This window comes from Argopecten irradians, chromosome 12, assembly GCF_041381155.1.
Source record: "Argopecten irradians isolate NY chromosome 12, Ai_NY, whole genome shotgun sequence".
NCBI classification, from domain to species: domain Eukaryota; kingdom Metazoa; phylum Mollusca; class Bivalvia; order Pectinida; family Pectinidae; genus Argopecten; species Argopecten irradians.
The window spans coordinates 6533885-6549792 of record NC_091145.1 but is presented as its reverse complement, the minus strand read 5'-3'; the positions used below and the strand labels follow the sequence as shown (position 1 = coordinate 6549792).

General features: G+C 32.7%; 1 protein-coding gene across 7 annotated transcripts in view; it reads right to left on the bottom strand.

Annotated features, from left to right (window-relative positions):
• Positions 1 to 273: 273 nt before the first annotated feature.
• LOC138335999 (protein kinase C delta type-like) overlaps positions 274 to 15908 on the bottom strand; it is a 108735-nt gene continuing 93100 nt past the window's right edge. For 6 of the 7 annotated variants that reach the window (XM_069285250.1, XM_069285249.1, XM_069285252.1 and 3 more), the window contains 13 exons: positions 15752 to 15783; positions 15339 to 15424; positions 14827 to 14956; positions 14404 to 14549; positions 12988 to 13032; positions 10215 to 10385; positions 8885 to 9058; positions 4967 to 5058; positions 4253 to 4315; positions 3600 to 3738; positions 1681 to 1869; positions 1101 to 1241; positions 274 to 656 (listed from right to left, as the gene is read on the bottom strand). In XM_069285250.1, the coding sequence (XP_069141351.1) occupies positions 513 to 656; positions 1101 to 1241; positions 1681 to 1869; positions 3600 to 3738; positions 4253 to 4315; positions 4967 to 5058; positions 8885 to 9058; positions 10215 to 10385; positions 12988 to 13032; positions 14404 to 14549; positions 14827 to 14956; positions 15339 to 15424; positions 15752 to 15783 (1552 nt within the window). In that variant the 3' untranslated portion in view covers positions 274 to 512. The remainder of the gene's footprint in view (positions 657 to 1100; positions 1242 to 1680; positions 1870 to 3599; positions 3739 to 4252; positions 4316 to 4966; positions 5059 to 8884; positions 9059 to 10214; positions 10386 to 12987; positions 13033 to 14403; positions 14550 to 14826; positions 14957 to 15338; positions 15425 to 15751; positions 15784 to 15908) is intronic. The other variant, XM_069285255.1, reaches the window with a different exon arrangement.

The following is a 15908-nucleotide window of genomic DNA, read 5'->3' as shown; positions in this document are numbered from 1 at the left end:
CATCCCATTTAGTCTTCATAGCAACACATCTTTTCACCAAACAGCAGCGCAAGAATTGTCACACCTTTTAGTCGTCATAGCAACACATCTTCAGTAATCCTGATGTTTTAATTTCTAGTTGCCTAGCAACACATCTGTCAGTACTGACCAATGATTTTTGAATTGCTGAAGTTTGCATAGCTTCATTATTACATTAATCATTGTAATCGGATCATGGTTTCAGGATACAATAAACGTTGCACTCCTTAAAATCTCAAATAACAGGGGGGAAAATCATAAAGTTACAGTTTCTGTATTTCACAGGTCAAACATGTGGATTTGAATCCCATCAGATCAACAAATAAATTAAGTCCAATTTCATCTCAAATCTTGAATCTTGGCCCAAATGATGGATCCAAGTAATCCAAAAAGTCTATCATTCAATCTCAAGCATATATTTTCTCAATTATTCCACGATATCTGAGATGAGTTGTAGATGATATTTCAATATAATATTCTAGATAGTGATTTTTTCACACCGCTGCATCACTGGTAAAACTGAATCCATTGAACACTCGCTGGTCCATGGTCTTAAGTAACTCTTTGTCAGGTGGTGTCAGATTTGGTTTCTCTGCCGTGAAGTCGGAGTCAAAGTTGGAGAAATCGCTGTCGCTTTTCTGAAAAGTTCGAAAATTACGAATAAATCAAACTGCTAGCTTTCTCTTAATATATACATTTTCAAAGCTTTCAAATTATTTCAATTTAAAAAACTTTTCATTGATATGACTACTATGACATTTTATGGCTTATCTTAGTGATTTCCTTATTTTTAATCAATGGTATAAACAAATAAAACAAACATATATTATTTACTTGTACATTGTAAGGTTGATGAAATGGTAAAGGGAGATAACTCCCTGATGAGAAAAGATACTAACATTACAAAAAATTTCAATTTCAATATTCAATAATCTATATTTCCCATTTTAAAGATATCAATTTTCATAAATCAAACTGGTTTATAATTTTTACTGGAATATAATTCCATATAATATTTTTTCCTAATTAAAGCCATTGATAACTGAATATTAAGGATGATTCAGTTGTTTTCGGAAACTTACAATTTTTGGTTTGAATGGTGGTGGTACATGCCTAGCCTCCAGGCTTTCCCAGTCGATGTTCCTAAAGAAAGGCTGTGATTTGATTGGCCCAGACGTACAGCCGGGCATGCCCATTCGCTCATTTGGTTGTCTGATGAATAGCTGTATCAGAAATAAATTAATATATAGCACAATTCAATTTTTTTCAAATGCTTTGTTGGAACAAATTAATTTGTAGACAAATTTATTCCTACAAGTTCATGTCTCCATTGAAATAGCTCCCAGCTGTTCTTTGTATAATTTTCACACTGTATATCTAAATTATCATCATTCCCTTGTCAATATCATTTACACTTGTTGATGGGTTTGCAGATATTTCATATAAGCATAAATTTCACTCCAACAAATATTTTCCACTTATCCAGTATTTTTTACAAATATTTGATAATCACCAAGAATAAAAAATTTCAGCACATTTCAACATAGAGGAGGCAGGCTTAAAATATTGATACAGTCAAACAAGAAAGTATGTCCAGGCAGGCTTAAAATATTGATACAGTCAAACAAGAAAGTATGTCCATGGACATAATATTTAACGTACCAGACTAAGAATTGATGCCGCTTCCTTTGGCAGCCATCTTGGATAGTGTGGCGTGTCATGGAGGATTGAGTGGAATAGATCGTCTTCGTCGTCTCCATGGAAAGGAGATTGTCCTATCATCATTTCATAAAGTAGTACTCCGAAGGACCACCAATCCACAGACGAGTTATAACGCCATCCCTTCAGAATCTGGAGTAAATATAACGGTATATAATGTACAATGTATTCACTGTAATTACCCCACTTCCTCTTATAAGTGCCCCTCCCTTCTTCTGGAGAAGATGTTGTAGTTACCGTATTTGACCCAATAGGGTGCCCCTCCCCCTTTTTGACCCAATAGGGTGCCCCTCCCCCTTTTTTAGGTTTCAATTTCACTTACTTTCACAAAATGCAGACTGAAAATAAGAAAACTTTGTTGGTATTCTCACTGTTTTCTTTCACAAATTGATTTATGTCTTACTTAATTGTAGAATAATTTTATGAAAGGCCAGTCCAAATTTGTTTCTATTAAGCGCCCCCTGATTTGCTTCAATTTTTTAAGTGCTTGGCACTCATTGGGTCGAATATGGTATATAAAGCCCTAAACATTCCATGGATTTACGATGTTTACATGTGTGAGATGCTAATACAACATTCGCTTTGTATCCCAATTTACATGAACTTGTGAGTCTACTTATCTCAAAGGTTTGAAGGCATATACATGTTTACTTTACGAGTACCGAAAAAGTTACCATATGGCTGACATTTTTTGAGGTTTTTCGTTCAAAACTTATATTTTGATTCCCTAAAAACTGTTTGTTACAATTGCTTATTACGGCAATTACAGGGTATTTGTTCATGAAACAAATTAAAAATATTTAACATTTTTTCGATATTTAGATTTCTCGCTTAGCAGCTATAGCCACTTTTATCATCCGATTCACCCCTGAAATTTCATAATAAACTGTTCCGCTCTTTGAAACGGAAGAGCTTAAAAATATAGTGAGTTTTGTCGACAGGCATTGAAACGGAAGAGCTTAAAAATATAGTGAGTTTTGTCGACAAGAATGCTATGTTCTTGGAATTAACTCTATAAAATTTGTGTAACTAGGGAAATACAACAGATTCGGAATTATCAAACAACCAATAATTAGTTTTTATTCCCAAAGTCCGACAGTACATTTTAAGTGTTTTAATCACAATTATAAATAAACTTTAAGGAGGATTTGAAATGTAATTTAATATGGCTATTTGTAATGTAGCTGTTTTAAGTTTTTTTGTAATTAACCTTTGAGAAATTCTATTAGGATTTTGTTCTATAAATACTTTCTCATTCTCTATCAGTGTATCAATCTGTCTCTATAAAATCAAGAATGTCACGAAAGCAGTCTCTGGTTAGATATTTTAAAGGAAAGGGATCTGCTTATTTTATACATTCATTTTAGGTTTTACGATTTTTATTGATTTGAAACTTTGCATACTTTGAAAAAGAGATCTTCTTGTGAACAAAATATATTTGTACTCATTTATGATATAAAAGGGAAAGTATGAAAGATTTTGACCTCTAGATCATGGCCCAAATTAACTTAATGCATTTCACTGCATATATATTGTTGATGGATAGTTCACGTATTCTGAATTTGCATATTACAGAGTTATCTGCCGTTGTAGGTAAGTTTTGATGACGTCATGTGTTTGTGAGCATAACATCATACTTTTCAGAGAACAGAAAACAACATAAATTTCACTCACAAAATGATGACGTCATAATGAAAACCTACTCACAAAGGAAGATAACTCTGTAATAATTATGTAACAAAACAATATTACATGCTTCAATCACAACAATAATATACTTCCCTTTGTGTTAGGTTGAGGCATTACAACATAGATTTTTAAGGTGGTAACATATCTAAAAAAAAATTGTGTCCATTTTGTACCTCAGGGGCTATGTAGTCAGGTGTCCCGCAGAAGGTCGTGGCCTTGTTGTCGCTGAAGATATTCTCTTTACACATTCCAAAGTCGGCAATTTTGATGTGACCGTCGCGATCCAGCATCACATTGTCCAGTTTTAAATCTCTGTTAAAATACATACCAGCAAAATAAGAAAATATCTGCAAGACATAAAAGCCCAAATCTTCATATATCTACCAGTAAATGTGATGGGACACAAAATGATGGGACACGATGCAGAATGGGAAGGCTCTGGGTAACACTATGTGCCCAGTCAAGGCAGGAAAATAATTTTTAACTTTTTTTTACTAAGCACACTCTTATTTGTAACCTTAATTTTTTTTTATCCTAATGATACTATTAAATTTTTTGCATAATTGAATAAGAATATAAGATGTAGGCAATGAGTATCAAAGAGATTCATCGCAGTTTGCTGTAATAATTCTTACAAAATATTCTGAACATCTGTTGTATAAATGTTGAACAGAGATAACTGTTGATAGTTAAAACACACCAAACATATTGTTTTCTGACCCAGCATGACACCAGATAAAAATAAATACCCCCTAGTGTAGCGTACAATATCAGTCACCGTTTTTATCGAGAGTTTTTTATGACCGTGAGATAAGAGTATACGTACCTGTACACTATACCCTGGGAGTGAAGAAATTGAAGTCCAAGCACTATCTCTGCTGCATAAAATCTACACGTAAGAAAAGCCAACATTTTTAAATATGTAACAAAACTGTATTGTCAAACGTTGATTATAAATGAAAGGTTTAGTCAAGGTAAGCTTTGAATTATTTGGTTACTATAAGCACAAGAATATATATATATATATAACAATAATTCTAATCATAGAACAGTTGTAATTGTCCTGAAAACAAATTAAGAAGTCTTGGAAAATGTATAATCTTTTTGATAAAGGTATTTTAGAATACTCTATATAGAGTAATACTCAGACTATAGACTTTATTTATTGTATATTGAATAATGTTATACAACTATGATGTATTACCAATCAGTTTTGAAGGACATGATTGTGAACCAGTAAATAGCAGATAATTCATAGGATTGGGCAAGTGACCTCTGACCTTTTCATACAATTGGACAGGTGACCTCTGACATTTTCATACAATCAGACAGATGACCCCTGATCTTTTTTATACAGTCGGACAGGTGACCCCCGACTTTTTTATACAATTTGACAGGTGACCCCTGACCTTTTCATACAATCAGACATTTGACCCCTGACCTTTTCATACAATTAGACAGGTGACCCCTGACCTTTTCATGCAATCAGACACATGAACCCTGACCTTTTCCTATTTAAAAATGTAAAGGTAATACATACTGAGCTCTAGGAATATCAAACTTCCCGGATACTTGTATATGGAACATCAAATCTCCTCCATTCAGGTACTCCATTACAAAAAATAGATGACTCTGAGGAAATAAAAAGAAGATAGGTGTAAGTTATAATCTATATAGGACAAAAAAATGTCAAAAAGCATCTGACAAACTACATATATCACTTTCTTGTTTATAGGCATACAGCAAAGACAGATAGAAGGAGGCAGAAAAAACCAAATAAGTAAAACAAAAAGAAAGAAACTTAACAAGAGGCCCATGGGCCTTAACGGTCACCTGAGTTAGAATATATAATGAAACAAATAATGAAACAAATTTTATAAAGACATATAAACACTATATGCTGGGCCTTGAAGTTGGTCAGTGATTTATAAATTTGACCTTTTTAGACTATGAAGAGTATTTGCTTCCATCAAACCTGTGAACTTAGAGGTATTTTTTGAAATTTTAATCAATTTGACCCTGTTAAATTTGGTCCTGCCCCTCTGGTCCCCCAGGGGATCATCGAGGACGGATATGGATGTTAAAATGCTATATCTTAGGCTAATAATTCTAATACAAGTTTGACTAATTTCCTACGAAAATTGGGCAAATAATGTTCACAAATATGTTTTTCCTATATAAACTTAAGTAAACTTGACCCCTCCCCAGGGGGTAACGTGAGACCCCAAGGTCATATAATTCACAGTCTTTATAAAACACCTGAAGACCTTTCCATCTATAATTATTTGATTCTACTATATCCAGAATTTTAGAAGATTTTTGAAGTTTTAGCCTATTTGACCCTTTTTTAGCCCCGCCCCTCTGCCCCCAGGGGGTCGGCCAGGACCAATGTGGATATGATATTAAAATGCTATCTCAGGCTAATAATTCTAACCAAGTTTGACTCATTTCCTATGAAAATTGAGCAAAAAATGCTCATTAATGTTTTTTTCCTATATAAACTATAGTAAACTTGACCCCCTCCCCAAGGGGAAACAGGAGATCCCAGGGTCATATAATTTACAATTTTTATAAACAAACTTTAAGACCTTTTCATCTATAAAGTGTATTTGATTATACCATTTCCAGAATTTTAAAGAATATTTTTGAAGTTTTAGCCTATTTGACCTTTTTTGGCCACGCCCCTCTGCCCCCAGGGGGTCGGCCTGGACCAATATGGATATGATATTAAAATGTTATCTCAGGCTAATAATTCTAACCAAGTTTGACTCGTTTCCAATGAAAATTGAGCAAAAAATGCTCATAAATGTGTTTTCCCTATATAAACTATAGTAAACTTGACCCCCTCCCCAGGGGGAAATGTGAGACCCCAGGGTCATATAATTCACAATTTTTGTAAAGGACCTTAAGACCTTTCTATTTATGAACAGTATTTGTTTCTACCATTTCCAGAATTTCAGAAGAAGATTTTTGAAGTTTTAGCCTATTTGACCCATTTTTAGCCCCGCCCCTCTGCCCTCAGGGGATCGGCCAGAATCACTGTGGATATGATATTAAAATGCTATCTCAGGCTAATAATTCTAACCAAGTTTGACTCATTTCCAATGAAAATTGAGCAAAAAATGCTCATAAATGTGTTTTCCCTATATAAACTATAGTAAACTTGACCCCCTCCCCAGGGGAAAACGTGAGACCCCAGGGTCATATAATTCACAATTTTTGTAAAGGACCTTAAGACCTTTCTATTTCTGAAAAGTATTTGATTATACCATTTCCAGAATTTCAGAAGAAGATTTTTGAAGTTTTAGCCTATTTGACCCCTTTTGACCCCGCCCCTAAGGCCCCTGGGGGTCAGTCATAGAAAATTTGTTAATAGGATTAAATGGCCATCTCATACTGATAATTCTGACAACATTTGACTCATTTCCTATTACAAATGACCAAATAATGCTCAAAAATGTGTTTTCTCAATATAAAGTATAGTAAACTTAACCCCCTCCCCAGGGGGAAACTAGAGACCCCACGGTCATATAATTCACAATTTTTGTAAAGGTCCTTAAGACCTTTCTATCTATGAAGAGTATTTGATTCTACCACATCTGTGAGTGGAGAAGAAGATTTTTGAAATTTTACTCAATTTTACCCCTTTTGGCCCCTCCCACAGCCCCCTGGGGGGTGGGGACCATATAATTCACAATTTTGATTGGCCTTATGCCTTAGAAGGTTTGTGCAAAATTTCATTGAAATTGCTTCAGCAGTTTTGGAGAAGAAGTCGAAAATGTAAATTGTTTACGGACATACGACGCACGACGGACGACGGACGACGCACGACGACGGACAAAAGGCGATGAGAATAGGTCACTTGAGACTTCGTTTCAGGTGACCTAAAAACAGAGATAAACATACGAAAAAAGAAACAATCAAACAAACAAATACAAAATAAATAAAGAAATAAACAAACAAACAAAAGGAATGAAATAAACAAACAGAAACAAAATAAATATATCAAGAAATAAACAAACAGAAAAAAAGACAGAAAGAAAAAAAGAATGAATATAGAGGGAAGTTAAGAAAATTCATGGATATACTGACGAAAATATAAGCCAACTGCATTTAAGGGAAAATGTTCTTTTTGTTGTTGTTTACTGGTGTAAACTGCAGTTTATGACAGATATTTCAATATCTATCTACTCAAAACCTCCTTTTTTATTGTTTACTGGTGTATAAACTGCAGTTTATGACAGATATTTCAATATCTATCTACTCAAAACCTCCTTTTTTATTGTTTACTGGTGTGTAAACTGCAGTTTATGACAGATATTTCAATATCTATCTACTCAAAACCTCCTTTTTTATTGTTTACTGGTGTATAAACTGCAGTTTATGACAGATATTTCAATATCTATCTATTTATTTCAAAACCTTCTTTTTTATAGTTTACTGGTGTGTAAACTGCAGTTCATGACAGATTTTCAATATCTATCTACCCAAAACCTCCTTTTTGTTGTTTACTGGTGTATAAACTGCAGTTTATGACGGATATTTCAAATGATGTTGAAATGTATTAGCAGCCAAATGCAGCTTATGAAAAATCTCATTTGCGATTTCATACATCTCCTATTACATTGAACACCAATCCATGAGCATGTTTTCTTTATGTTAGGATGAGCTATCATTTATGTTACAATCAAAGCTAGGGGTAATAAATTATGACAGTAATCCCACATCTCCCACAAGATAATACTTCTGGGGTAGACAGACCGACCTTTGCCAGGTTCACCAGTGATGTTTCCATTAGAACAGCTCTCCATAAATGTCACTCTCTGGGCTAACATCAATTTTCTATCTCATTTACTATGAAGATATTGTTTGCTTTAATTAACTTTTCACAGCATGAACACAGTCCATAATATTTTCCATAAATTTTCTATAACAGTGTACACGTAAAGAGTACTCTCTTACAACATTATATAGTGACTCGGCATAAAGAACTGGCTGTAATTTGTTTTTTTTTTAGCTTTATATATATACGTCCTATTAACAGCCTGGCGTTAAAAACACAGGCTAAGAAACATGGTCTTCAGAAATAGCTTGATTAATAACTCAAGATCAGATTTGTTATGTGAACAAAAGTCCTTTCCTAATGCCATTGCAATGGTTTATAATGGAGAACATTTTTGTATGAAACATTCTATTATCTCTGACCTTTGACCTTTTGACCTAATTAGTAGATTTTTGCACTTCATAATGCAAAATAATAATTGAGGTAATTTTGTTTATTTGGAAGGTGCCATATAGGTTGGTGATGTAGGGGTGATTAATTATTCACCTGAGTTTGGAAGGGGCTATGTAGATGGGTGAGGTAGGGATGTTTTGTTGTGTTTTTTTTTTTTTTTTTTTTTTTTTTTGGAAGGTGCCATGTAAGTTTGTGATAAATTAAGGGGTGTTTGAAATTTACCTGGGTCTGGAAGGTGCTATGTAGATGGGTGAGGTAGGGATGTTTACAACCGAGGGACAGGACTCGTTTCTCAATCAGGGTACACTCGACATCATCATCCTCCAACACCACATCTTTCTTCAGAACCTTGATTGCAAAATACTTTTTCTGGCCTTTCAATTCAGCCAACATCACCTGTCAAAAAAAGAAACATTTAAGTTAAGAGAAATGATTTAATCAATGATTTATTGTGAGAATAATTTGGTCCATCAATCTATGAACTGTCAGAACTGAAGTGCACTCTGAATAAAGCAAGCCGCTGCTTATTAAAAGGGAGTGCACGTTTTTTGTCCATACATTGATAAACCAATTCATTTTTCGCCTTCATTCCTTCCTTCATTTTATACCATTTTCAATTTATCACTAAAAACTGACTGGAGATAATGGTTGATAATGTCTTAGCAGCATCATAGTCAATGCACTACATCAAATATTGACACAAGAAATCATCATTTTGTGGAGTTTTTGGCTATCACTTGATATAGAAAAAATATTTGATCAATGAAAATTTTTAGTAACAACCAAAATTAGATAGTACAGAGATATATTTGTAAAAAGGTTTATTGTCCTATGTGTTTGGTAATTTGGTATCAAAATATTAAAATCAATGTCATAATTTTCAATGTTATATGTCAAAAGCATAAAGTTAAAAATACAGCTTTTATGTTATATGTTGATATTTTTTGTTGTAAACTTTACAGATTTCTCAAAAACATACATGATTATTTCATTATGTTTCTATGCAGAAATTAATCCAGATATTTCCCATTACAATCCGAGCAAACTTTAATGACCTTTGTGAGAAGTGCTCAATCCGATACTGATTACTATTTAGGATATGTTGGCCAATTTTTGCTAATTGTCGCATGTGTGGTAATGACTTCTTTTCTGGCTTGCTGATCTTTAACGGTGGCATATTGACAATAAAAGTCTTTGATTTGTACTTTCCTAACGACACGATCCTAGAATTTCCATCAGGTGCTAATGTAATAGGGGCGATGCTACCATAAAATGCATTATAGAGATGTTCAGAAAATGTCAAGCCATCAAGTTCATTTAGAGTTGCTTAAGAAAATTTGTTTAAAGAAAACAATGGCTATTCTAATGTTTTTGTTTTTTGCCTAAAATACAAGAACTTTGTACTTTACTGGTACAGCTAAGTGAAATTTTACAATTGTTTCACGCCTCTTAATTGGAACACTACTAAGAAAATTTATTCAACAAGTTGAATCAACCGGTTCAAATTTTGTTGAAATTCATTTGAAGAATTGTGAGACATACAATCACTTACCTTTCCAAAACTGCCTTTTCCGAGAACTTTGAGGAAGGTAAATTCCCCAGGGGTGAACTTTTTCTGTGGGGTTCCAGCCCTAGGGGGTGGGTCCAATGGAGGCCCGCCACTCTTGTCCCATATCTTCTCATAGCTAGGACTGTCTTCATCAGAACTGTCTTCTTGAATTAACTGTCAAGAGATATAATCAAGAATTTTTTTAACAGGCAAGAGGAAATCTCAATCTCAATTTTTTGAATTGATGAAATATTACTAATTACTGGTCAGTTTTGATGAATGGCTTGTTTAGATAACAATCAGCATCAGCATAAGTAAAAATAGAATGTCAATGGAAAGCTTGTAAATGTTATAATTAGTGTAAATGAAGCACTTAATGCAGAACATTAATTATCACATTCATGATATCCATATTTGTTTTCCTACTTTAAATAAACCTGATGAACAGGACAATTAAGTCACATTCAATTTGGACTGTTACCGTTTTGAACATATCAGAAAAGTTCTTAAAATGAAATTTTAATTTTGACATTGCTTTCAAATCTGCAAAACATAAAGTCAATTGAGACATGAAAATTAGGATGTTTTGGTAAAATCAGTAGATATTCTCTCATAATTAAATTTGCATATGAAAGGTTAAACAAAAAACAGTAAAATTTATCAAACACAGCACTTAGGGTCTTGAATTATGTCCCCTTAAATTACCTCCCTTACATTCCATATATTAATGTATTATTTGTTTTAACAGATATCAGAGATTTTGAAGGGAAAATTTGGGGATTTTTTTATCTGGTTAATGGAAAAGGATTGAAAAGATTTTAAAAGAGTTTCAAGATGTCGATGGCTGCATTCTAGAAATATCTTCTATTCATTCCGGGTTTCTAGCAGTATATATAGGTGGATATGAAAAAATATTCCGGTTTATTTATCCCACATTATGGATTTACAATACAGCAAGTTTACATATAAGGACTGCTTTTACTCCCTCATTCAAATATTTTCTTCAATTAAATAAAAAGCACAATTAATTTATCAAGCACATCAAATGAAGCATAAACACACAACCATAATGATGAAAATGTAGAATTGTAAGAATTATAAAAAAAAATTCAACATTTAAAGTCAAAACAAAAAGACAAACTCACAAATATACAAAAAATAAAGTCATTATGAAAAAATACATTTGTCTTTCAAAAATCAGTAGCCATATACCGTACTCTGGTGAGGGCATTGAGTCCTATTAGCTTCTTAAATGTTTAATTCATCTCAATGGTAGTTAGATTAGTTCTGTTTTGTTCTCAACTTATATCTTTTGTATATTAGCTATTATTATATACCTTCCAATATATGCATAAAACAAGTCTTTATTTTCCCATTTACACAATGGTTTCTTGCGCCATTTACCTTCCCATGTTCTTGCAACATGGTTACTGCGCCACCTTATTCCCATGTGTATAATGGTTTCAAGTCACTCTTCCCATATATTCTATATGTGGTCAACCCATATATGTACATGTATATGGTTTCATGATTCTTTCCTTCCCAGTAATTTATGTGATTACTGGTCACTTACATTGAGAATCTGTATCTATCAGCTGTAATTATCACAACGGAATTTACTTCAACTTTGTACGGAATTTACTTCAACTTTGATTCAATAGTTTCATTAAATCCCCAAGTTTGTTTTTATAGGGGATAGATTTTTATTTGACATTTTTTCCAAATACACTTAGTCTACAGTTTCTTTTATAATATGTTGAAATGCGTTCGGTATTTTCACATTTTCAAGCTGTATGTCCCCATTGCCAAGTTTAATAAATTTTGACATTTCATTATTGATTTTGAGTTATTTATAAACTTATATATGTGCTATAAGTATATATATATAATTCAGTGAATTGGTGAAATATCAATCATTTTCCAGGCATGAATCCATATGTAGGAAAACCTACACGACTTACAGTGGTATACAAAGTGGCACTGAAAGCAAACTTTTGATATAGAAGCTGTGCCCCTTAAAATGCACTATATCAGATTTTATCTTAAATTTATTGACAATGAAAATCATATCAAATCAACTACTAATTAGCGTATTAATTAGCGCTGCTTAAATACATCTGATCAGAGGAAAGAATTTAGATTGTTACTTCCAATTTTAATGTTAAAAAAAGTCTTTAATTAAAAAAAAAAAGATTTAAAAAAAAAGAGAATATTATTTATCAACACAACACTGAAAGCTAAAACAAATGTGAAACACTGGATTTAAAAACAGATCTTTATATTTATTCATATTAAAAGGTTTTTTTTATTACCCATGAAATTGGATATCTAAAATGATCAAACAATTTGCAAGAAACAAAATCCAAAAAATTGAAAACTTTTTTCTGAATCTTAAATGAAATAGAAATTTCTATGGAAATGAAATGATGAATCTTAATTGAAGCAATTTTTTTAATTCCCAAATTACCTGGTTTAATCAATGAAAGAGGAATGAGAAATGCTCAGGACTATTCCATTAAAGAAGGAAGGTAAGCTTGACTGGACTATTCCATTACAGAGGGAGGTAAATTCAAACTATTCCATCGCAATGGGAAGGTGAGACTGTCTGGACTATTCCATTATAAATTGAGGTGAGACTGCATGGACTATTCCATAATAGTTGGGTGTGAGGTGTAGAAGGATAGACAAGCGTTGGTAAATGGCAAGAATGATTATGTGCACTACAGAAAAAAAACCACTCTGAAGTTCCACGCTGAAGTGGTCTTCGTTTCAATACCTTGCTTTTGTCTCTGTTTGTCCCTTTGGCAGATTTAGGTGTAACCTATATATAGTATATTTATACATCACAATCAGAACGTAAGATTGAGAAAAAACATTTGGGAGAGGGCTTGATACAAGTTGGAAAACTTGTGCCCAATCCCATTTTATCTCAAAAGCATTTGATGTGAACATTGAGAAAAAAAATCCTAATAATATCTATATTACTTATTTTACTTTCAAAAATAAAATGCACAAAAAATTATTAAATCTCCATGATAATATGCTAGCATTACCCTTAGACTCTCTATCACAACAAAGTCACATACATCCTTAAACCTTCTTGTCACAATAAGGTGCCATACACTCTTAAGTCTCCATGTCACAATAAGGTAATATACACTCTTAAGTCTCCATGTCACAGTAAGGTAACATACACCCTTAAGTCTCCATGTCACAGTAAGGTAGCATACACCCTTAAGTCTCTATGTCACAGTAAGGTAACATACACCCTTAAGTCTCTATGTCACAGTAAAGTAACATACACCCTTAAGTCTCCATGTCACAGTAAGGTAGCATACACGCTTAAGTCTCGATGTCACAGTAAGGTAGCATACACCCTTAGTCTCCATGTCATAGTAAGGTAACATACACCCTTAAGTCTCTATGTCACAGTAAGGTAACATACACCCTTAAGTCTCTATGTCACAGTAAAGTAACTTACACCCTTAAGTCTCCATGTCACAATAAGGTAACATACACCCTTAAGTCTCGATGTCACAGTAAGGTAGCATACACCCTTAGTCTCCATGTCATAGTAAGGTAACATACACCCTTAAGTCTCTCTGTCACAGTAAGGTAACATACACCCTTAAGTCTCCATGTCACAGTAAGGTAACATACACCTTTAGTCTCCATGTCACAGTAAGGAAACATACATTTTGAGGAGTTTTAAAAAAGATTACACCCATAAGTTCAAATTCAATATTAATAAATAATACCCTTTAGATTGATAATGAAATTTGAAAAATATATATATCATTATATTGAAAGCCAATTGTAGTTTGTAAGCTAGAAATGGATATGAGAAATAAAAATGTTGAGTGAATAAATTTTTTAATAATTTCATCTTTTAAGCATTAATCCATACAAGTTTATACCGTATGTAAAATGTGCCTGCTTGTGTATAATTTTTAAGGTGAAATTACTTCATTTAGGCACAAGCAAAGATAACAGTGGCATATTTGATCAAACAGTGTTCAAGAATATCAATATCAGACACCGGTACCAAGGTAAAGCGAAGATATATGTTTATATATAAAGCCGTTCAAGGTTACACAAGGAAACTGAATCAGGTGGAGATTTCAGTTATTCAATGAAGAATTAAACTTTCGGGTAACAGTCATATGAAACGTCAAGGCCAATGAATACTCACGTTTGAGGATGAGTTGCTATTGGGTAATTTTCCAGCACCTGGTGTTTTCCTAACTTGTCCGAGAGCTTCTGCGAGTAGTTTCTGATTGACTCCACATAAATTTGGCATAAATTTTTCACATTTCTTGTGACAATTGACCCCACAAACTAAGAAAAACAAAAAAAAATATATATCGAAGTACTGAAAGTACTCATGCACTAGTGGCAATCGTAAAAAAGGTGAAGGACATCAATTAATTTTCAAATTTCCCAAAAAATGGATTAATTTTCAAATTTCTAAAACAACATTAATCAATTTTCAAATTTCCAGAAAAAACATGAATAATTTTTTTCAAATTTCCAGAAGAACAATCAATAAATCTTTGCAATTATTCAGGAAGAAATAACAATAGTCCACCATCTTTGACCTTGACCTCATATTCACCTTGACATTTGAGACCTTGTCGGAACAGTCCATACAACAGAGTTCCACAGTGATCACAGAATGTTGGGGACATGTAATTATTGACCTTAAACTTGTGGGGTACATTAATATTGAATCTCTCTGACATCAACTGTCACAAGAAAAGAGAAAATGAATATTCAACTGTCACAAGAAAAGAGAAAATGAAATATCCATAAGGCATCTTTGTAGAATGGCAAGAATTAAACCATCACTCATCAAATAACTTCAAAATTATTTACAGGTAACATAAAGTAAAAGATATTATTGAATATTCAAATATTTTGCATTTATTTGATATTTTGAACATAATATATCCCATTAGTTCTTAAGTATATTTTAGCTTAGTCAGTGGGCTCACTATATATTTTCCAGTTGACTTTTACAACTATCACTGTGACTTTTCACTTTTTATGATGACATTGCAGCTATGACCTTTGACCCTGACCCTTCAATTATAACCTTTTCAATGACCCTAAAATCATTATACTGACCTTTGTTTCTCGACTGTCCTTGGCACTTCCTGGACATTGTCCGAGAATTTTGTCATGACATTTCTTATGGACAGCACAATTACACACTATAAAATATAACAAACGAGATATTTCCTCATATTTACATAACTTTTTACCCATAAATGACATGAAGCTTTTTAAAATTAAAAAAATTTACCTTTTAAGAATTTAGTCATTTTCTTTTCAGTCATTTATAGAGTTTGGTATATATTTTTCAGATATTTAAAATTTGAAATATGATATTTTTTCTTCATGATTGTTTCACATCTGATATCCAGGTAATATCAGAAAGTTTCTATTCTATTATCAGGACATTATATAAATTTGATATTTAAAGATTACAAAAGATTAAAAGATTACACAAGATATCAAATATGATATTTCATACTTACTTTTACATTGGTAACCTTGTTTGTTTAAACCCCTGCAAAAATTGAAAAACAGTCAATTAAAATCTCTCAATTCATAAATTATGAATATCTATGCACCTTATGCTTCATGCAAAAAGTTTTTTCATTACTTCTATGGTAAGAAAAAAGCTAAAATTGT